This window comes from Antennarius striatus, chromosome 3, assembly GCF_040054535.1.
Source record: "Antennarius striatus isolate MH-2024 chromosome 3, ASM4005453v1, whole genome shotgun sequence".
Lineage (NCBI taxonomy): Eukaryota > Metazoa > Chordata > Actinopteri > Lophiiformes > Antennariidae > Antennarius > Antennarius striatus.
This window is the reverse complement of record NC_090778.1, coordinates 28055795-28077716: the sequence shown is the minus strand read 5'-3', so window position 1 is coordinate 28077716 and position 21922 is coordinate 28055795. Positions and strand designations below refer to the sequence as shown.

General features: G+C 49.4%; 1 protein-coding gene across 2 annotated transcripts; it reads right to left on the bottom strand.

The window, feature by feature from the left end:
• Nucleotides 1–92: 92 nt before the first annotated feature.
• Nucleotides 93–21843, bottom strand: si:ch73-138n13.1 (titin homolog). Of its 2 annotated transcripts, none has more exons than XM_068311716.1 (13): nt 21590–21843; nt 19231–19374; nt 16742–17990; nt 16562–16649; nt 13003–15705; nt 12337–12462; nt 3732–3850; nt 3421–3583; nt 3187–3343; nt 2067–2188; nt 1820–1962; nt 1660–1746; nt 93–1117 (listed from the first exon to the last, which is right to left on the bottom strand). In XM_068311716.1, the coding sequence occupies exons 3-12, from the start codon at nt 17974–17976 to the stop codon at nt 1671–1673; spliced, it is 4932 nt and encodes a 1643-aa protein (XP_068167817.1). In that variant the 5' UTR covers nt 17977–17990; nt 19231–19374; nt 21590–21843; the 3' UTR covers nt 93–1117; nt 1660–1670. The 2 variants fall into 2 exon arrangements, with proteins under 2 accessions (XP_068167817.1, XP_068167818.1); XM_068311717.1 differs by having other exon boundaries at nt 13003–15690; nt 21590–21842.
• Nucleotides 21844–21922: the final 79 nt, after the last annotated feature.

The following is a 21922-nucleotide window of genomic DNA, read 5'->3' as shown; positions in this document are numbered from 1 at the left end:
ACATTGGACTTTTGTTGGCTCTGATGACAGGAAGTGACCGACTGGAGAACAGGAAGTGACAGTCGTTAATATTCCAGGTGAAGACGAGACCAGAGGCTGTAGTAAATTTTATTAAGAATGTATTCACGTAGGTCACTGGCCAGTACAACACAGTGCAATATACATCTTTATGTTCAAATAAAAAAAAGACAAGGAGGACATAAAAATAAACCCTTAAATTTCATGACAGAACAAAACCAGTCCGGAGACTCTCAACACATTCACAGGAAACGAGAGAAGACGACAAAGTGCTTCAGGCCAGCGTGAGGAGGAAGAAGACGGAAAACATCCGTCCACTGGAGGTGGGATTCTCTGAACGCCCAGATTGGGATTGGGATTGGATCGTTGACGGAGTGGGATTGCACACAAAAAATCAAGATGTAGGAGTGTGTGAGGCGAGTATGGCTTCAGGCGGAGTGTTTGTGCTCAGGGTTGGGGATGGAGAGATCCGTGTCGTGTGTGTCGGTGGAGTACCAGAGGAGAGGAACCTGAAAGGAACAGTTCACCCAAATATCAACTCAGCCACCCAGAGGAGAACATTTCCTGGTTGTTACCCGACCCTGAAGGCATCGCCAGAAGCCGATCCGACCCATCAGTAAAGCGTCAGCAGAAAGCTGCTAAATGTTAGCGTGCTAACTTTGAGTTGTCCTTTTTTGGCTGAACTGTTCCTTTATTAAAATCAATCCCAACGCGAGCATCTGATTCCTCATGATTGGAGACGATCTAGTCTGATTTGTTCTCTACATTCAGGGTGATTAGTGTCTGAAATGTGATCCTACGGCGATGCTCCCATCAGCGCCGACAGACATTACTAGTCGAGTGAAGAAACTAAGCAGGATCATCCCAGGGATTGGTGTCCCGGTCCCACGTTCCTCTGCTGGAGCAGAGGAGCTTCCTCAGCTCCGCATGACGTGAATGAAGCAGCTCGATGCTTGTTTTTCCGTAAGTTAGAGACTCTCCGTTATAAAAAGGCACCATGCACATTCACCGCCCGACGGGGCGAGAACAAAAAGATTCATCAGCAGCTGTAGGGTCACCTCCCCGGCTCCAACGTTAAGGCTTCTGTTATTAAGGCAACCTGGAGGAGAGACAAGAGGACGGGCGTTAAGCTTTACTTTAGATGAGTTCCTCTGGTGGAAACAAACAATACTCTGATCCCATTGATCTGATCAATATCTGATCAAAACTGCCTGGAAGGTTCGGAAGCAGCTTGACAGAAAGATACCGAATATGCTCTGATTGGCTGATTTATTCAGAAACCCCGCCCAACAAGGCAGCGACCCGGGCTTCTGATCGGTTTCAAGTCTGGGGATATTGAGATGGTTTCAGTGACTAGACGGCTCCACGAGGAGGAACCAGCGACTAGACGGCTCCACGAGGAGGAACCAGCGACTAGACGGCTCCACGAGGAGGAACCAGCGACTAGACGGCTCCACGAGGAGGAACCAGCGACTAGACGGCTCCACGAGGAGGAACCAGCGACTAGACGGCTCCACGAGGAGGAACCAGCGACTAGACGGCTCCACGAGGAGGAACCAGCGACTAGACGGCTCCACGAGGAGGAACCAGCGACTAGAAAGGTCGAATAAAAACCAATGTCGCAGCTGGTTGTCAACTGACCTCATCTCCTCTCAGCTTTCCATCTCAAACTGACTCAGGCGTTTCTTTGACTTCAGCTCCTTCAGCCACTGGGGGGAGTCTTCCTCACTGCAGACAGAGATGAAGGTTACCTGACGGACAGGTAGAGCAGTAGATGGTCACTGGTTCCAGCTCTGCTCACCTGGTTTCTTTCCCACCAGCAGGGGGCAGCACCCGCGCCGCCCCAGGAAGAAACGGGGACTTTGGCGAGCGGGAGACTTGCGATGTGGGCGGGGCCGGGCCGTCTGTTTGATTGTCAGACTCGCCCCTCTTCTTCAGCTGCGCCTGACGGCAGGCAGGAAACGAGACAAAACAGTTTATGTTGATTTTGTTTGATTAGTTCAAACTCGTCTTCTTCGGTAAGGAGGAGGGAGGGGGCGGAGCCTCACCTTTAGCGCTGACGGGTCCATCCCAGGGAAAAGAGCGACCCTCTGGGGCTGGGCGGCGGCGGAGCTGCTCTCAGCTCCTCTGGGCTCCTCCTCATCTTCGTCTTTACCCTCAGCCTTCGGTTCTGTCACGACAACAACAGAGTTTCCATCAACGAACAACTTCACCAGCAGGTGGCGCCGCAGGACGCCTTAAACACGACTCAAACCTGCAGCAGCAGGAGAAGAAGCCCTGAGAACAGCGGTGTGATGAAGGTTATAAGGTAATCTCAATGTTAATGAGGCAGAAGCCCCGCCTCCAACAGGATGTCTCAATTCTTTAATAGGAGAGAGGAGGAGGAGCTACTGTTTGGATGAGGAAGTACAGGAAGAACAGCTCCTCCTCAACATAAACAACTGGTTCCTACACGTTGTTTGTTAGTTGAATTGTTTGTAAATCATTACGTATTAAATTTTAATCAATGATCTCCATCTGAGGTCATTTAAATGTCATTACTACTCTAAATACTAAAGTAATGTCATTACTACTCTAAATACGAAAGTAATCTCATTACTACTCTAAATACCAAAGTAATGTATATTACTACTCTAAATACTAAAGTAATGTCATTACTACTCTAAATACTAAAGTAATCTCATTACTACTCTAAATACTAAAGTAATGTCATTACTACTCTAAATACTAAAGTAATGTCATTACTACTCTAAATACTAAAGTAATCTCATTACTACTCTAAATACTAAAGTAATGTCATTACTACTCTAAATACTAAAGTAATCTCATTACTACTCTGAATACTAAATGTCATTACCGTTGAAAGCTTATTGTACAGTAACATATTATTACTGTACAATAAGGATAAAAACACGTTTTCATTTTAACATACGTACGTATAGTTCCAATATCTACCGTTAAGTGTCACTCGTAATTCACATGATAGTTTTAATCCAGATTAGTTTAATGTAAACTTTAATCCTGATCATTTAATCCTTGAGGAGAAGAAGAAACACTTCCAGGAACTCTCCACCAGTTTTTAGGATCACCAACATGTTGATGATCTTCTGTGCGGTTACACATGGAGCTCCCGTGTTGTAGCCTTAGCCGATGCTAACAAATGCTAACCTGTGGAATCTCGGTACAGCCAATCGTTGGTGGCTCCTCCCTCTGGCGCCGCGGTGGTCTGACGGGTGGCTCTGGTGGGGCGGGTCCGCGGGGCGCGTTTCTTCGCCAGTTGAGCTCTGGAGCGAAGGACGCTGGTGTCCAGCAGAGCGACGGGGGCCTGGAAAAACCAGACGCAAACAACGATTGGTCCGTTTCTGCAGCGGCAGACGTCTCACTTCATCACGTCAGACTTACGTCGGGGAAAGATGGCGTGTGACTCTCCTGTTCCGACGGCGGGACGCTGTCCACTGTGTCGCCGTCTAACGGCGAGGCGGGGTCACCTGGCGTCTGTGGGGAGGCGGGCTTCCGTGGTGAAGGACTCAGATTGCTGTCTGAACTGGGCGTGGCCGGGGTGAGGCTGGAACGCAACCAATCAGAGCGTTTGTTTATGCTTACAATTAAATCTGTTCAAGAAGTGTTCACATGCTAACAAAGAGATGCATGATCGCAGCGCCGGCGGCCACATGTGCACCTGCACGCCCCGTGGGCGTGTCTTATGCACTGACCTGTCGTCGGTGCGCAGCCCCGTCTCCCAGGTCCCGTACTGACTGTCCGTCTCCTGATGCGACGTCTCGCCGCCGCTCCTCCTCTCCTCTTCAACGCCGTTGCTTTGCTTCTGCTGCACCTGGAACCAACCAACGAGGAGGACGTCAGGACACCGTTAGCACACGAGATGCATGCTGGGTGAAATTTCCAAAACCTATCGATCGAGTCCAACGGCGATTAAAACTGATCGTTTTTGGACAAATCGTGTTAAATGGTGATCAAAGATTCATGAGATCAATCGTGACTAATAAATCGAAACGATTGAGGTTTGATTGAATGAACGTTCCTCACGTTAAATATTCATGAGATGAGCATCACCTCCAGTCGTTAGTGAATCAATATGAGGGGAGGCCTGAGAGGTGGAGGGCCGAGTGACTGGAGGCCGGAGATGGAGGCCGGTGGCGGCGGAGTGTTTGCTGTCCATCCAACCGTGGCTCTTTTAATGAGGCGCTACAGAAGACACACTGTCTCAGCAGTGGAGGCTCGGCTACGCATGAACTCACACCCCCGGCCTACATACAGGAAACAAAAGGACCCGGCTCTGTCCTCAGATGCTGCCCCGGGGTTCCACGCAGGAACCTGATACACCTGGTTCTGTCATCGTCCCGGTCCCTGAACGACGAGGACGCCCCCCGACGCCAGACCAGAGCGTGAAAGATACTCTGGTTTTGTTGAGTGTGAGAGGAGAAATATATGAGAGTACAGACTGAAGGATGAGATCCAAGATGGAGCGAGAGAGAGAGTTCATACATCATGTCCAAACACGACCAAACAGCCCTGAAGATCAGACTACAATAAAGAGGCTACGACAGTGTACACCTGTACACACCTGTACACACCAGTGAACAGATGTATACACATGTACACCTTTATACACCTGTGTACACCTGTATACAGTACGTCTGTGTACACCTGTATACACCTGTTTTCACCTGTATACACCTGTGTTCATCTATATACACCTGTATACACCTGTGTTCACCTATATAAACCTGTATACACCTGTGTTCACCTATATACACCTGTGTTCACCTATATACACCTGTATACACCTGTATATGCCTGTATATACCTGTGTTCACCTGTACACACATGTGTTCACCTGTATACACCTGTATACATCTGTGTACACCTGTGTACACTAGTGTATTCCTGTGTACACCTGTATACGCCAGTCTACACCTGTATACACCAGTGTACACCTGTGTACACCTGGCTGCAAAGGGGGGATTCTGTTGGATGGTTTTAGAAGGTATTTTTTGAGGGCCTAGATGTGGAAACCACCTGACAACATCTGGACAGGGTAGCCTAACTTCAGTCAGAGGTCAGAGGTCAAATTTATCAGCTTGTGGAACCCTCAGCGGAGTCTTTATGACAGCTTCAGAGGTCAGACATCAGGGCCGGTTCTGTTGTTGTTGATAATGTTGAGACACCCTGCAGTCCAGGACGGATGATAAAAATTCCTCCTCCGTGTTCGAGTAACTCAACAAAAACACGCCGCGCCTGAACGCAGCCTCTGCTGGAACATGTCGACGAGGTGATGTCATCCTTTCTGAGGCTCATTCACGACCTCGCACCGGCAGGTTGTGGCTTTGAGTCCGGTTGGACAGGTTTTCTGTCCAAACAGTAAACGGTTCTTGTTGAGGGACCCTCAGAGGTGGAGAATATGGTGGATGAAGAACGGAGGCAGACTGAACCAGCAGATCCAGCAGCACCTACATGTGTCAGAAGGAAAGCTTTCCTTCTCAACTTTAGCACCAGTCAGCTTCCCCGAGACAGGAAGGGTGTGTCCAAGGAAACCAATAACAAAGAGCGGATGAATGGAAGGATGAAGGGGAGAAAGGGCTGATCGCCACGCAGGCCTCAGCCCAATCTGGGGAGGACGAGGTTTGGGAAACTTAAGCCGAGAGCCGCAGCTGTACGACGGCCTGTGGATTGCTCCGACCTCGCAGAAAAGATTTGACTCCTGCACCCTGGAGGGACTCGGTGGTGAAGGAAATAACAGATGGTGTCAAACTACAGGGGAGAACAAAGAGGGAGGAGCTACTGTACATATAATACCTGCTTGTTATCATCGGCGCTAGCTTCAGTACTGATCTCATCTTATAAGACCTGACTCATAGAACAGGTGCCAGGCCTCAGGTAAGACAGGGGGTGAGGGTCGGATGTGTTAGTGTTTTTATAACACAGATTTATATAAAGTAAAACCTCGAGATACAAGTTTCATCTGTTCAGTGACTGAGCTCCTAAGTTAAACAACATTTAATCAATTAAACTAACTAAAATCATTTAAATCCGTTCCAGCCTTGTAAAAAAGCCCCAAACCCCCTAAATTATTAACAACAACATATTTCTATCAACCAGTAGAAATGCAGACTTTACCTGTGTATAATTAATTATATATAAGTTACATAAACAATGATAAAGAATGAAAAGAACCACAAAGGGCACGAAAACACACAAGCTACGTCTTTACTCCACCAACGAGAACGAGATCCGGTCTCACTGATGTTGTATCCATCCGCCAACACGTGAGAAAGAACGAGATCCGGTCTCACTGATGTTGTATCCATCCTCCAACTATCTGTGGTGTCCCGACTCGTATCTTGGATTTTGCTCGTATTTAAAACAAAACTATGGACAGAACGCCAACTCGTATCTCAAATAACTTGCTTGTCCATCAGCTAAAACTCAGTTTTCCGTCTCCTCTTTTTCATTTGTCTTTACAGAAGCACTTACATGTTTCCTGTCATATCAGGTAAAGCCCAGTCGCCCCACCCAGCAGATACCGCGAGGCCATAAAACCCACTCAATGGCGACTCATACTTTGACCACCACTCCCCATTCCCCACTCATCTGCTCCGTCAATCCGACTGGGGCGGAGTGGGAAAATATGCACTCATGTACAAAGCAGTAATCAATACCAATCTCCTGCAGACATTCAACACAACTGCTCCCAAGAGCAGTAATCTGAGGTCAACAAATGTGCATTCTCGCCGCATGTCAGAGGGCTTACGCTAAGACCAAGGCTGCGAGGCTGGCCCACCAGCACCACGGTTTTCTTTCGTTATATAAGTGGTTCATTCGGATCAGTGCCGCACAAAAGCTCCACAAAGTACAGGAAGGAATGTAGAAACATGACTGGACTTAAGAAGTGAGGTTGTTCTAGTCACTTTCTCTCTCATTGAGATTTGATATTGTTTGTTTCTGTGGTGTCTTCGGGTCATGCTAGTTCCTATGCAATAGTCAAATGTTCTGATTAGCCTGGTTAAGTTGTGTTTTGGTATTTTCTTTGTCATTTGTGACTAAACTTAAGATTACTTCCAGTTTATCATTGGCTGAGACAATTATTTTAGTGATTGATAAGTAAGCTGTCAAAGAAGTGACATTCAAACATTGCTGTTCGTCCAACCAATAGCCAAGAACCAGACTTCCTTTATCAACATGTATGACTTAAAGCAGCGAATGATTACGTTTAAAAAGTTAGAACCAGCAAATGTTCACTTTTAAACTTCTGAGATAATCCTAGAGAGACTAATTCTAGTTTGATCAACAAGTTGGGTTGGGTCAAGACTGTTGCCTCCATTGGTTGCTGGTTAGTTGGCAGCGTTACATACAAACTACTAGACTATTTCCGCTAAACTTGAAGGCGTTAAAGTTGTTTGTGCGATTCGTACAGTCTTGATGACTGCACGGCATGACAGTATTTTATTTCTACATGTCTGATTGACAGATGTGCGTGAAGGTCAGGGTTCCTAGATGGTCTGAAGGTACAAACCGGTCAGACTGTTTTGGGAGCATCACGGACTAACCGGACCATCCCTTCAACTCATCCAACTCTTTTCCAGGGACCAACGTCAATGCCTAACGGCGGACTTGAGTTCTTTCTCTACAAAGGAGTAGGCTGTCATTTTATAACTACTACGCATTAGCTTCTGCTACTATTTGTGCCTCATTAACCAATCAACTCGAGCAGTCAGCTTTGCGAGGCAACAGCCGCAGCGTGAGGATGATGCGAGGGTGAGGAAGGTGAGCGACGCCATAAACAGGAAGTTCTCCATAACCCCAACCATTTCACTGAAGAGCCTTTAGTGGTCCAACGGTGGCCACGACTTCGTAGTCCACATCCTTGGAAGGATGCGGCCCCTGAATGGAGACGCAGTGCAGGATGGATTTATAAGCAACATTATGGCAGCTTTCTTTGACTACAATCAGAATAAAATCTCCAAACTTGGACTAACAAACAAGATCATCATCAAAAATGATGGTATTTGCCTGAGGATCGAGAATAAATTAATGACCAGACTACATCAGTACCCCTACTGACATCATGGATTCTGTACATGACGCTGACAATGACGCCCAAGTTTCTTCAAGGATGTAAAGTTTCAACACTCACTGAAAAAGTTCCGACCAGTCGGTAGGCAGTTTTTGATTGGTTAGTCTACCTAAAACGCTCGAACACTTGACTGCAGACCTGTGACACTAAACTGTCATGTAAGCTGTCAGAGAAGCGCTGACCAGCTCAGACTTGTCATCACGATACACAGCAGCGCAGACGTCATGAAAACACCTCTTATCTTTAGCAGCTGTGACTCATGAGGTGATTTCACAACGGCAAACTGCGGCGTTCCTAAAGATAGGAACGCCGCAGTGTCCGTATCCCAAACATGGATGTCTAAATCTGTCCCGGTGGGTCATCAGGGGGGAGACCAGTCGAATCACACTTAAACTGCTTTTCCCACTTTCTGTCAAACCTAAACTTCGTCATCACAGAGGCAGAAACGGGGTCCGACCTGAAGAACCAGTAAAACGGCAGCTTTGCTCGACAAAGACAGACGGACAAAAGAGTTGTGTCAAGAGCAACGAAAACAGAAGGCAAAGTCCTCGACACGGTTGATGAACGCCTGACGTTTCTGAAAACGCCTCAGATTCCACTTCTGCTTTATTTAACTTTCACAGACATGAAGCGACGCTGCGGGTTGGGGACACGGACCGGTCAGGTGGGTCTCTTTGGGGTTGAGTGCGCTTCATGAAGGTGTGTGTGGTCTTACGGCGGTGGGGGTGTTGGGTGCGGTGCGTCTGCGCAGCGACAGACGTTGCTGACTGCGCAGGGAGAACCTCCGGATGGACTCCCTGCTGCGGGAGGCCAGGGAACGCAGGGAGTTGGTTCTCTTGAAGCCCGCCGCCTCCTCCTCGCTCCTGCTGGCACCCTCCACCGAGGTGGACAGGAGGTTGAACGCGCCGTGAAGGGAGCGTCGCACGTTCCCCACCCATCCCGACATCTGGGAGTGGGCCACCGACAGCTTGTCCCCTAAATACTCCATCAAAATCCGCCTCCGTGACCTGATGACTCCTGTTACCCCAGCAGCGGCGGGGGGGTCATCAGCGATTTGACGGATGTCCTAGGGTTGCACTGATTCTGTACTGCGGCGGAGCTCGGTCAGTCCAGCATGAGAATGTTTGGTGGTGCAGTCACCAGCACGGCTTCACTTCATCCCTCTGGGCTGCAGGCCGGGAGCCTAAAGCCAACGCCGAGCCTTCAAACGTCGACTTTAATGCACGAGCTATGATGGTCTTCAACGTCACGCAAAGCCAAGACTCCACTCTACGGGACAACAGGTTTCTCCGAATCCGAGCACAAAACTATCCCGTTGACGAGCGCCTGGAGAAGAGATGGATCTCATCCCGGACTCAGCAGCAGCCGAGTCGTCGCTGACGCGTTTCCTCCGGAATGAGGTTAAAAGTTAAATCCAGACCCTCCAGAGGGGGAGAAAGGAGAAACGGTGCAGTGACGACCGCTGGAGATCAGGGGGAAGCGTCGTAATCCAACTGAAGGAGAAGTGGCATCCAGTGGGGGGGGTGGGGGGGAGGAAAGAATGTTTCCCCCCTCGCCTCGTCCTGCAGGTACGGGCAGGTAGGACAGAATGCGTCAGCAGAGCAGCTCAGCGCTCGCTGTAGGACTGTCAAGGAGAAACTGGGTGGAGAGAGAGAGGGTGAGAGAGGGAGAGGGAGAGGGAGAGAGGGGGAGGTCCCTGCTTCAGGGAGGGAGGGGGGGAGGTGATATATGCTCTGCGGCGCTCCAGACGAGAGGTGTCACAACCAGTAGAGAGACGCAGTGCAAACACATGTAAATGCAGCTCTTTGCACGGCATGGCTATTCAAACCAGGAGGCTGAACAGGAAGTATGATGTCATCACACCGCGATGATGATGACGATGATGATGATGATGATGAAGAAGAGGAATCTAAATGACAGGTGAGGTGAACGGCTGAACGCTCAGCAACAAGTTTGTCAGCAGCTCAAGTCACCGGCTGAGCTCTCAACATGCTACACGCTACACGTCTGTGATTGGTGGAGAGCTGGTGGCCTGAATCAAGACTCCTCAGACAGGAGAAGCTCTGTCCACACGCGCCCCCTGCAGGTGATCTGACTGCATTGCAGCGCTGCAGGTGAGTCAGCAGTGGGTACACAAACAAACAAACAGATAAACAAATGTCTGTGTCCGTTGTCGTCGACGACGAGATAACACCTGCTCAGGTGAGCAGCAGATGTTTAAGGCAGGAGAAACTTTGTGAAAGCACGGAATTCAACACTGAATCAGATGGCTGAAGTTCCAGTAGTTTGATAAACAACAATCAATGAAGTGATCCCGTAAAAATAAAAATAAACAACCAGTAAACAACAACAACAACAACAAGGAATGACTAGTTCCAGCCTGAAACCTGACGCTAAACTGACGTCACTAACAGGAAATGTGTTTAATCACAGGAGTATATTAATTCCTCCTCCTGGCAGTGACTCATGTCTGATCAATACTTCCCCTCATCTGCTGACATCATCAGTTTGTGGGCGGGGCCAACCAGAAGCCAGAACGGGGGGGGGGGGCATCTGAAACCATTAATTTTTACCCCTCATTAACTATTTAAAACTAAATCATGTGACTAAAAATGTGTGTTTGATGGAGCTGTATTCCACTTTTGATGCAAGTCTCTCTCTCTCTCTCACGCACACACACACACACACACACACACACACACACACACACGAAATCCACAGGGATTTGAACCGTCGTGTGACATCATCACAAGTTAGTAAATGATGTCACTAGGTAACAAAAACCATCGGTTAAGCCCGGAGCTCTGAGCCAATCAGAAGAGGATCCTTCCTAGAACGGCGGCAGCGGTCAGAACGGAGTCTGGATTAAACGCCGCCAGGAGCAGAAGAGATTTAACTGTAAAACTTCACAACAAAACGCTTCTTATGAAGTCAGCATAAAGGAATACAGGGGGTGGAGCTAAAATAACCGCTTCCAACAGTGATGTCATCACCGACCAGCAGCTTAAAAACAGAATCGATGCTCATTGTCTCCTGTTTTCTAAACATTATTATTAATATATATTATTATTATTAATTACATTATTATTATTAATTATACTACATTATTATTTACATTATTATTATTCATACATTATTATTATTGACATGATTATTCACACAACATTATTATTTACATTATTATTATTCATACATTATTATTATTGACATGATTATTTACACTACATTATTATTTAAATTATTATTATTTATACTACATTATTATTATTTACATTATTATTTACACTATATATTTCTTTATTTACACTACATTATTAGCAGTAAATCAAGGGGGACGCCATCACTTACCCAGAAGCAGTGTGAACTCAGGCAGCTCAACCACACGAACAACATTGCTGTCGGTCTGGTGCCCATCTCTGCGGAGCAGCAGCCTCAAAGGCTCCGCCTTCAGCCAGTGATGTCATCACACAACTATGACCTCACCTCTGTGAGCTGACATCACTTAAACTCCTATCTCAAGGTTCCACTGTTACCAACTAACACGGCTATATTCTGGTATTATTTCCTCTCAGACATATTTTTATACATGTATTTAGCGTGTGTGTGCGTGTGTGTGTGTGTGTGTGTGTGCGTGTGTGTGTGTGTGTGTGTGTTTGGCTGCTACGACCAGGAAGCGATTTTGCCCAGTATGTTGAAGAGTGAAAACAAGCTGATTGTAGAGACCAATCAGATTTTAGATTCCTGAAATAACATTCAGCACCAGCAGCTTTCAAACCGGATGGTCACGCAGACGACCACTAGAGGGCGACAGTGATCTCATTAAACCTCAGCTCTGCGCCCCCACCGTTGCGGTGTGACGCGTCGCCTGTTGGGACACCCGACCCGCTGAGACGCAGTCGGTCCCGTGTGAAAACACCCGAGAGGAATCGTCTCGCTCCGCGGCTCCTCTGAGCGCCGCTGACAGACGGGCGTTCAGAGAGAGAGAGCAGGGTGTCATCAATCATTTGACGAATAATCAAACTCTCAATTACGCGTCTCGTCTTTGTCAAGACGCGACACCAGTTGGGCGGAGGCGAGTCACGCCACCGTCACTCGTCACCAACTCTTCACAACCTGGCAAGAATCGTTTAGTCAACGAACTGCATTCCGCGTCTCGCTATGCCCCGCCCAAGTTACACAAGACGCTCACCGGTGTGTGACGCGTTCCGCAATGACGCTTGACTCACCGAGCCGTGGCGGTCCTGCTCTCTGTGGGCGCTGCGACTCCTCAGCCGGGAGAGGCCGGCCTCCACGGCGCCGCTGGGGGGGGCGGATCGCCGCGACACGCTGCGAGAGCGCATCCTGTTCAGGTCCTGAGAACAAAACGGGGGCCACAGTCAGTCCCAGACGCGTCGTCAGGGGGACATTATAATCAAGTAAGCAAAAGGAAGTGAAACGACAACCTGGTGTTCTATCTGACATCAGGAAGTCCTCAACATACGAACACAACTGGTACTTAGAAGCTGGTTGTAAGATGAATTATTACATCCCGCTTCAAAGCGGTGATGTATTGTTATTGTCAGTGTTCCGTGTGTTCGTTCGTCTGTTATGCCACCAAATATCTTCACAACCGTTGCAGATAGAAAGATGAAACAAAAAGCACATTACTCGGGCAGCAAAGGGGATGAAAAAAGAGATGATGACCTAGATTTGATCGTTGACCTATACAAGTTGGTCAGGGTAAAATCAGGGTAAAATGGTTGTAGTTTGTCAGTTGTTTTTGATTAAATTTCAATCTATCATCTCCATTTGAGGTAATTTAAATGCCATTGCTACAACAGCTCAACACTATCAACACCAGTCAGGCCAGTTCAGCTGAAGTCGGGTAGATCTGGAGCCCAGTTCCGTCTCACCTGAGATCCCTGCGACCTCCGGCGGCTCACGACGCCTCCGCCACTGTCCAGAAGCTCTCTGGGGAACCACTTCTGCTCCGCAGCAGCGCCGCTGGAGGCTCCACCAGCAGGACTGCTATCCCAGTGAAGTGGGTCATCCAGCGGAGAAGACCGGACCTTCTGAGTGGCCGGGAAGTGGAGGAGGAGCTGCTCTGGGCTGACTTTGTTGGTTTGCTTGGTGGGTTGAGGAGCTGCAGGTTGGACTGGAGCCGACAGCAGGTCCCAAGGGTCCTGTGGGGATGTGGTCCATCCTGGAGTCAAGGCACCTAGAGAAGTCTGCTGTGGCACCTTCCAGCTAATATCCCTTTCAGGCTGTAATCGGGCTCCCAAACCGGCGTCTCCACCCTGAATACCGGACACAGGGAACAAGTCTCTAGCGACCGAATGCTGAGCCTGAGCCGTGAAAGAGTCGATGTCCAGGATGGCTGGTCTGTAAGACTCTTCTGGTCTCGCCGACGGCTCCTTCCATCGCGTCGCAGGATCGCTGCGCTGAGCCGAGGACTTGGGAAGCTGGTCGTTACGGAACACTGAGTCTATGTCCACCACTTGAGGCCGGAGAAGAGACGTCTCCAACCTGGACCGTTCCTCTTCCTCCTTCTGCCTGTCCTTTAGTCGCTGCCGCTCAGCTTCCTGCTGCCTGGCGACCTGCCTCATCTTATCGGCCTCCTCCCGCTCCAACTTCTCCCTCAGACGGTCCCTCTCTGCCTGCTTCTGCTTCTCAAACTCCAGGAGCTGCCTTCTCTCTGTCTCTTTGACTCTCTCCAGCTCCTCCTTCTTCTGCCGTTCCTTCTCTTGTTCTCGTTGCCTCAGTCTCTGGTTTTCTAACTCTTGTCTCTCGAGATCTAGCTGTCGTTGTCTCTCGAGATCTAACTGTCGTTGTCTCTCGAGATCTAACTGTCGTTGTCTCTCGAGGTCTAGCTGTCGTTGTCTCTCGAGATCTAACTGTCGTTGTCTCTCAAGATCTAACTGTCGTTGTCTCTCGAGATCTAACTGTCGCTGTCTTTCCAGCTCTAGCTGTCGTTGTCTCTCTCTATCCAGCTCTCTTTGTCTCTGTCTCTCAAGCTCTTTCTGCTTTTCCCTCTCCATCTCTTTCTGACACTCCCTCTCCATCTCCCTCTGTCTCTCCCTTTCTTTGTCGATCTCTCTGAGTCTCAACATTTCCTGTTCCAACGCCATCTGCTTGACTTTCTCTGCTTCCTCCCTCTCCTTCTTCTCTTGAAGCCTCTGCTTTTCCAGCTCCATCAGCTGCTGCCTCTCTTTCTCTCTCTGTTTCTGCTTCTGGAACTCTAACAGCTGTTGTGCCTCCAGCTCTTTGATCCTCTGCAGCTCCTCCATCTTCTGCTTCTCCTTCTGGATCTCCAGCAGCTGTTTCTCCCTGTCCAGCTCTCTCTGCCTCTCCTCTTCCCTTTGTCTTTGCCTCTCCTGCTCTCGCTGTCTCTCCCTTTCCAGTTTCTCTCTTTCCGCCTTCCGTTGTTTCTCCAGTTCCCTTTGCTGTCGCTGCCGTTCCTTTTCCAGTCTCTCCAACTCGAGCACTTTCTGTTTCTGGAGCTCCACCTGCTTCTGCCTTTCTAGAGCGCGCTGCTTCTCCTCAAACTCTCGTTTCTCCTTCTCAAAGGCTTTCTGTCTTTGCCGTTCGAATTCTCTTTGCCTCTCCATCTCTTTCATTCGTTCAAACTCCAACAGAGCCTCTCGCTCCAGCTCAAGCTGTCGCTGCTTTTCCCTCTCCATCGCTTTCATTTTGGCCTTGTGTCGTTCCTTCTCCTTCTTCAGTTCCCGTTTCTTCTCCACGTCCATCGCTTCCTCCGTCGTCCTTCTGTCCGGCGCTGATCTGATCTCTCCGTGAGATTTGTGGCTCCTCGTCACCTCGGCTGGGTCTTGTGAGGATGGATTCCTTCTCCCAGGTGTGGCACCCCCTTGAGAGCTACCTAGCACAGGTTTAAAGTCACCAACATCCGCTGAGCTTGCTCCTGTACCTGCAGGAGGAAATGGTTCCTGTAACTGTCCGGTCAGGGCGAAGTACGTCGCCTTGGGTTTGAGTTGTTCCTCCGCCTGCAGCATTTTCAGACGTTTTGGGGATGCGGCCACTTCTTCCTGTTCCTCCCTGCGTTCCGTCCTTTTCTCTTCTTCGTTACCGGCGTCCGTCCACTTCTGCAGCGCTCCGATTCTCAAATACCGCGGCGGCTGTTGCGGCATTGCAGTGGAACCGGGTCTGGTTCCCTCTGGTCGCCTGGAGCGCAGCGTCATGGCTTTATCCTCCCACTGCGCCGACGGGACGTTCTCGCTGACCGCCCGGCTCTCCTCCACCGCCGGCACCGTGTCGAAGGCGTGCACCACCCGCAGAGGACTCGCCGGGGATGGCGGCTCTTTGTAGATGGCCGTCACCAGAGTCCCATCATCCTCGGAGGTTTCACTCTTGGACGACGGGCTGCTGAGCAAACCCTTGGTCGTGGGCTTTCCCTCGTCCACCATCAGCACACTGCGTCTCTCCACCACGTTTTCGAACAGGGACGCTCTGACGGTGTGTTGGTCCACGCTGGCGCCGTGTGTCCGTCCCGCCTCGGGCGCTTCAGGCGCGGCGGGGGGGAGTGTTTTTGGCTTCTCCTGGGAATCCAGCCACGTCCTCTGGTCGCCGAAAGCTGATTCTTCCACCTGAGGAGAAATCCACTGAGAAGTGTTACGTTATAAGAGCAAACCTGAAACTTTTAAATCAAATGTGACTCGATTAGAGGATCAAGTCAGACACACAAAGCAGCTGAAGTGATGAAACGAGCAGAAGTCAGCGTGGAAACGGTATCCCTCTGGTAACAATGGGTGTGGTGGAGACAAAGCCTCTCTGTTGACCTTTTCCCACTGATCTCTGCCTGTTTCATAACCACCAACCGCTGGGGATGACAAATGTGCTGCTTTAGGTTTCAAGGCTTTGTGTTTCTACGTCAGCAGTCTTTCTGCCCCATTTCCAGAGGCAACATGTTCTTTCTTTACCTGCTCGCTACCACTTTTAACTAGAAAATCAGCTTATACCTTGTTCGTAATCTATTTCTGGGACTTCACCTGTACTATTAGTCGGGTTGGGTACAACTTACTAACTACTGTTAACTAATAATCATCTCCTAAACAGCCTTTCCGAACTGAACTGACTGTTTTTGAGGAACATCACGAGTGTGTTCCTCTTCTGACTCTCTGCTAATCGTATCACAGAAGCCGGTTATTAATACAAATCACACCTGGAGATTTAACAAGCAGCTAACAGGAGTTAGCGGCTAACGTAAAGAAAAGGAAAATCAGCGTGACGGCTCCTAATTCTGATCCCATCAACCACCAAGAAACAGGGACGATTAATCGTGATATTTCACCGCTAACCAACACGTATAAAATCTAACTTCCCAGACGTTCTGTCCGGGACTGAAACTTGGCATCGATTGACCCTGTTGGGTCGAGGGTTCTATGGAAGTTTCTCATTGGCTTGTTTAACCTCCACCGAGCCCCAAAACCCATCAGAACCCAATAGTTTCTGTCTTACCCCCGTCTGAGGATCTCTGCTGACGGCGTCGTGGCGTTCGTCACCGAGGAAGACGCCGCCGAGGTCTGGCAACCTCTCGGATGAGAACCTGAGGACAAACATCAGAGGAGACAGAAGCCATGCGTGACAATGGATCTTCGTTTCCGGGTGAAACATTCTTTTTTTGCGAGCAGCTCTTACATTTTGGTCAGGTCGGAGGGCAGGGGGCGGGGCTTCACCGGTTTCACCGGTGGACTCTGCGTCGGCGTCGTGTCCACTGTCAGCTGCTTGATGAGCTGCTTCACGCCCACCGGCGGTTCGGTTTCGGAGGCTGGCTGGACCGGAGAGGGGAGGTCCGTCGCCGCGGCGACCGGGGAGGCAGAGGAGTCCAGCAGGAGGTTGATTCGTGACTTGATGCTAACTGCAGGCTTGTCGTGGTCGCTCTCTGTCGCAGACGCGTCCTCTGCGTTTGGGTTGTTTTGGTCCCCGTCGGTGCTTTTCGGTGTTTTCTCCGCCTCCCTCTCGTGCGACGGGCTCTTCTCCGATTGGCTGCTGTCTTTCGCGTTGGTCCTGACGGGACTCCGGTGGAGGGAGAGACCGATAGACTCAAATTTGGCGGTGAGATCAGCTGAAAGGGGGCGTCTCGCGGTCCAACGGGGGGCGGGAGCCGGCGTCTCCGTCTTGGTGGGACCGTCGAGGAAAATAGCCGACACGGGTCTGGGCCTGGGGGCTCTGGGACGGGGGCGCAGAGGAACTTCTGAGTCAGCGTTTTGCTTGTCTTCCTCCTTTCCCACCTCAACCAGGAAACCCAAAGACTTGGCTCTGGTCATGGAGCCCCCCCCTCTGCTGGGGGCGGACTCGTCTATCTCCTGGTGCTTGTCCGTGACGGAGGTTCCGGACCACTCGGCTGCTGGGCGACTTTTGAGGCTCTTGGAGTAGGTCAGGTTCGATGGTTTCTGCCTCTCGGGTGCAACTGGAGCACTGGGTCGACTGGGGTCACTGAGGTCAAGGGGAGGGGCTGCTTTGAACGGCTGGACGACCGGTTTGGTCGTTTGTCCGGTGGCTGACATGCTGGAGGTTCTGAAGGACGTGGGAGCAGGTCGGTTGAAGTTGGCTGACACCGGCCGGGGTCTCCCAGGGGCCACAGGTTGGTGTGGTTTGGGGCTCTGTCCTGGTTTGTACCCGGCGGGGCAGGTGGGCTCAGGTCGGGGCTTGGGTGGAGGCTTCGGGGCGACGATGGGCTTGACGGTGGCGTTTCGCTCCACGGTGAACGGTTTGGGGGTGAGCCGCGGTTTGGGCCCCAGGACGGGCTTGCCGGGTTCCGGCGTGATGATGGGGGGGGCTGCGTCCATCAGGTTGTTACTGGAGTCAGTCAGGGGATTGAGGTGAAGCCGTCCCCCCACCTGCCCCGGCTGGACCTCCACCTCAGCAGCCATCCTGTCCAACGGTGCTTTAGAGACAGAAACCAAAGGCAAACTGAACACGCTGCTCCACCACCGGACTCCACTATCTGGACACCCGCTGGACTTTGCCTGGGGAGTGTCCCACAATGCAGTGCAATCGCTCACCTGAGTGGTATTTACACAAGATTATCAATCACGCAACTCGGGGAAAGCACGGGTGCAGACAGCTGCAAAAACGATGCTACAATCAATCAATCAATCAATCAATCGATCGACAGGCTCAGGCGTAGACAATAAAACCACTCATAGCTGTGTTTGGGCTCCAGCTGGTTTAGTCGCGTTGGGACGAAATGAACAAGAAAACAAAACAAAAAAAAAAGAGTCCAGAAATTCATGGTGGATTTCCGTTCTCCAGAAAATCCCGACCCGATTTGGAAAAACTTTATTCGCACCAGTTTGTATGACGAAATCTTCACTGCAGACGCGACGGCAGAAAGGTGGACAACCCCTGTTGTCCTATGGCGTGGTGCGCCCGGCCGACGCTCCTTCCTTCACCCGGTACGCGTGTTTCTGGTTGTTAGACGTGGGTTAGAGTTTCACTACCGTTTCCACGCACACGTTAAATTAAAAGTGATCAAATTACATTTATACGATCTCTGCAGAGCCCAGTTTTCATAAAAAATTCTCTATGGAAGCTCCTCTGTCGGATCTGAGGGTGTTTTTTTATTTTTTGAACACTGATACAACCAGAATATAACTGTTTATATCTAAATCTAATAATAAACGTGAATCCAGTTTTTATTAACTTCATTAGCAGCATCAGAGACCAAAGCTGTCGTCTCGATTGTTTTAACGTTTGTCTGAATTGTTAAAATCTGGAGACTCTGATTTAGAATCTGGGCTGCTCCAATCAAAATGTTCACCTTTCTCACGTCTAATCTGTCATAAAAACATGTCAAGTCGACGCCACGGCGTTCCGGGTGGAGGAAGGGCGGGGCGGCTGCACGCCGTCACTGTTTTGTATTTCATGTTGTCACACAGGCAGATCAGGCTTCAGCCGTCAGTGGAAACATCAGAGGTTCAGTCCCGCCCGTAATGAGCCTCCATGTTTGTCAAAGACGGGTTGTGTGATCATAATTCTCATGAAGGTTCCTGCTGTGTGACTTCCTCTCGAGGTGGGGGGGTCACGCTTCCCTTCCTACATGCCGCTTCCTTTCCAGATTTCACACTGGCAGAAAAACGTCACGCCGGACCAGAACGCCGTCGACAATCCCGGCTTCATCTCACCTGAGTGGATGTCAACCGTCCGCCTCGGGGCGCTGGCGTCCGTCGTGACCCAGCAGTGATGTCATACCACAGGAGGAGGGAGGGGGGCGAAGGAGAATCACGGCCCGTCCGTCCACACGTGTCTTCACGCTGTCGCTTCCGCGCCTGTCGCCGTACAAGAACGAGAAAAAACAAGAGGATGAGATGAATTGTGAGAGTGGAAGGTGTCAACGCGGTCACACCCACGGGTTCCAGGTGGCAACAGTCCAGACAAAAAGGAACAACAAAACGCACAAGGAAGTCGTTACCGGCAGCCACTTTCTCATACCAACCGATTCTATCGGTGATTACAGCCTCTAAACGCTTGAACTACAAGTTACACCAGTCAGGGCTGGGGGGGAGGGGCATGTTTGAGTTGTTTTCAATGATTAAAAAATACACTTGTTTAAATTATTAAGATTAAATCAATGATTTGACCTTCTCTGTGACCGCTACAGTCGTTCAAACTAAAGGAAACACTGACCCAGATTCAGGTGACTTAGAATGAGGGTCACATTTTCATGACCTTTGACCTGCGGGACAGACAACCTGATAAAGTCAACAGATTAATGGGAACCAGTAGGACCAGTAGGACTCAACTGGAGTGAGCTATAATGATGAGACAGTTGAATAAAAATCATGATTTCACTGAATAAAAGCCAGAAAGAAAAGGTGGATTCTTGGGATTGAAAGCCGAGGACGCCGACAGGAAACACATTTGTTGTGAAGGAACGCCGGACATTCCTGCAGGGATTAGCAGAGCGTCGGCTTCCCAGAGACGCTCCTGCTACTTCCAGGGGTCAAATCATCCGACTGACCTCTTTAAGAATCCGAGCTTCAGGCGCGTCGGATCGATCTCTAGCAGGAAGCACAGACAGAAGATTCCTCTGGTAAACCAATCTGGTTCAGCCAGTTACAAGAAGAAACCAGCTTCCATACGGCCACGTCTGAGCAAATGTCACACACACACACACACACACACCTGATCTACCGACGAACCTCACACTCGTCAGAACACACTGATTAATGTCGGATGTTTCGGTTCGGGGAGGGGAGCGGCTCCTCTGAATAGAACAACAGGATGTTAGAAATAAAAACATTTAGAGGCTGGAGCCTTTAAACGTGTCGATGTGACGTTTATTAAGAACAAAAACTTTGTTTCCTACATGAATCCATCGGTTTGTTTGTCGACAGCATGTTTACTTATTATTTCTCTGAAAAATAATTTCATAATATTTACTTTTGTTGATAAAAAACAAGATCTGCTGGAAAAGACTTGAATATTTATTTAGATGCTTTTTACAGACACACGGGGTTAGAAATACACAACAAGCAGCTGAGATGATGGAAATATAACCAGATGATTTTTGTCTCTGCTGTCATGACAACAAATAATAAACAAATAATTATTTTTCTAGTTACGCGGATGACTCACGAGTAAACTATCGATATGTGTGTGTCTGCTGTTCACATCAGAGATGAAGGTTTATTATCTACACTGATGTGAAAGACTGACGCTAAAACGTCAGAATTTAGTTCAGGATTTCCATGATGACAAGTTGAATTCAGGATTTTCTTCAGCTGAAGATTTTCTTGAATGCTTCTCTCTTTTTTTTTTGTTTGGTGACACTTTTTACACACAGTAATAAAAGTGCTGAAGCTTCACTTTTTGTCATTTCAAAGCTTTTAGAGTTTGTAGTTGTTTCATTTCCATGGAAACAAGTTGCATTCAGGCTGATTGTGAGAGTGGTATTTGTCTCAGATCAGTTCCCAGAGCATAAATAAAAATAATATTTATTTCCACAGACATGCCTTCCACAAATACCTTGTATTCCCTCAGTGACCCTGAGGACTTGACCTTTACTTCCCTCACTGTATGACTAATACATTGACTTTATCTACTTGTGCTGTTTATCTGATAATAACCAACTTTAACACCGCAGCTCTGATGAGATTCTGATTAAAATGAACAACTTTAGATGAACCAACGCGTCTGTTTTGTTTGTTAAGTTAATAAATGGAACTTTTTGTGGCCCCTCCGGGCACCAGGTGTTTCCTCCACCCCCGTCCTGCCTGCCCACCCGAACCCACCCCACCGCGGACGGAACCGAGTCCAGCTGAGCGGCGTTCCGAGGCCACAAACGCAGCACAGGAGTTCGGGAGACCTGTGGTGCGTTCAGGTGAACGTCAACCCGCCTGACTGGTTCTCCTCTCCCGACAGGAGCAGACGGATCAACAGGCTGCTGCTGAGTGGCTAGCAGCGGCTAGCTAACGCCTCACGACCCGCGGGACGGAAACATTCGCGGGTCGTTGTTCCCGACCCGAACCGGAGACAACTTACCGAAGTCCCCCCCCCACCTTCCTCTTCACCAGTCGAAACAACTCCAACTCCTCCAACCGGGTCAACAGGTCCGGTTCGGGGCGTGGGTTAGTTAACACGTCCGCTAGCAGACTAGCCCACCTAGCTGGTTGACTTAACCGGCTATCCCGTCTCAGGTTGCGGTGTTGTTGACAGGATCGACCAGACGAGCCGTCTGACTGGTTAGCGTCAGCGCCAGGGTTAAGCTAGCTAACACCAAGCCCGGAAGTCAGCGGTGGGATCGTCAAAATAAAATACGTTAACGTAATGTGACTTCATATTGTCATCAAACTAACACTTCTAAATAAAATTTAT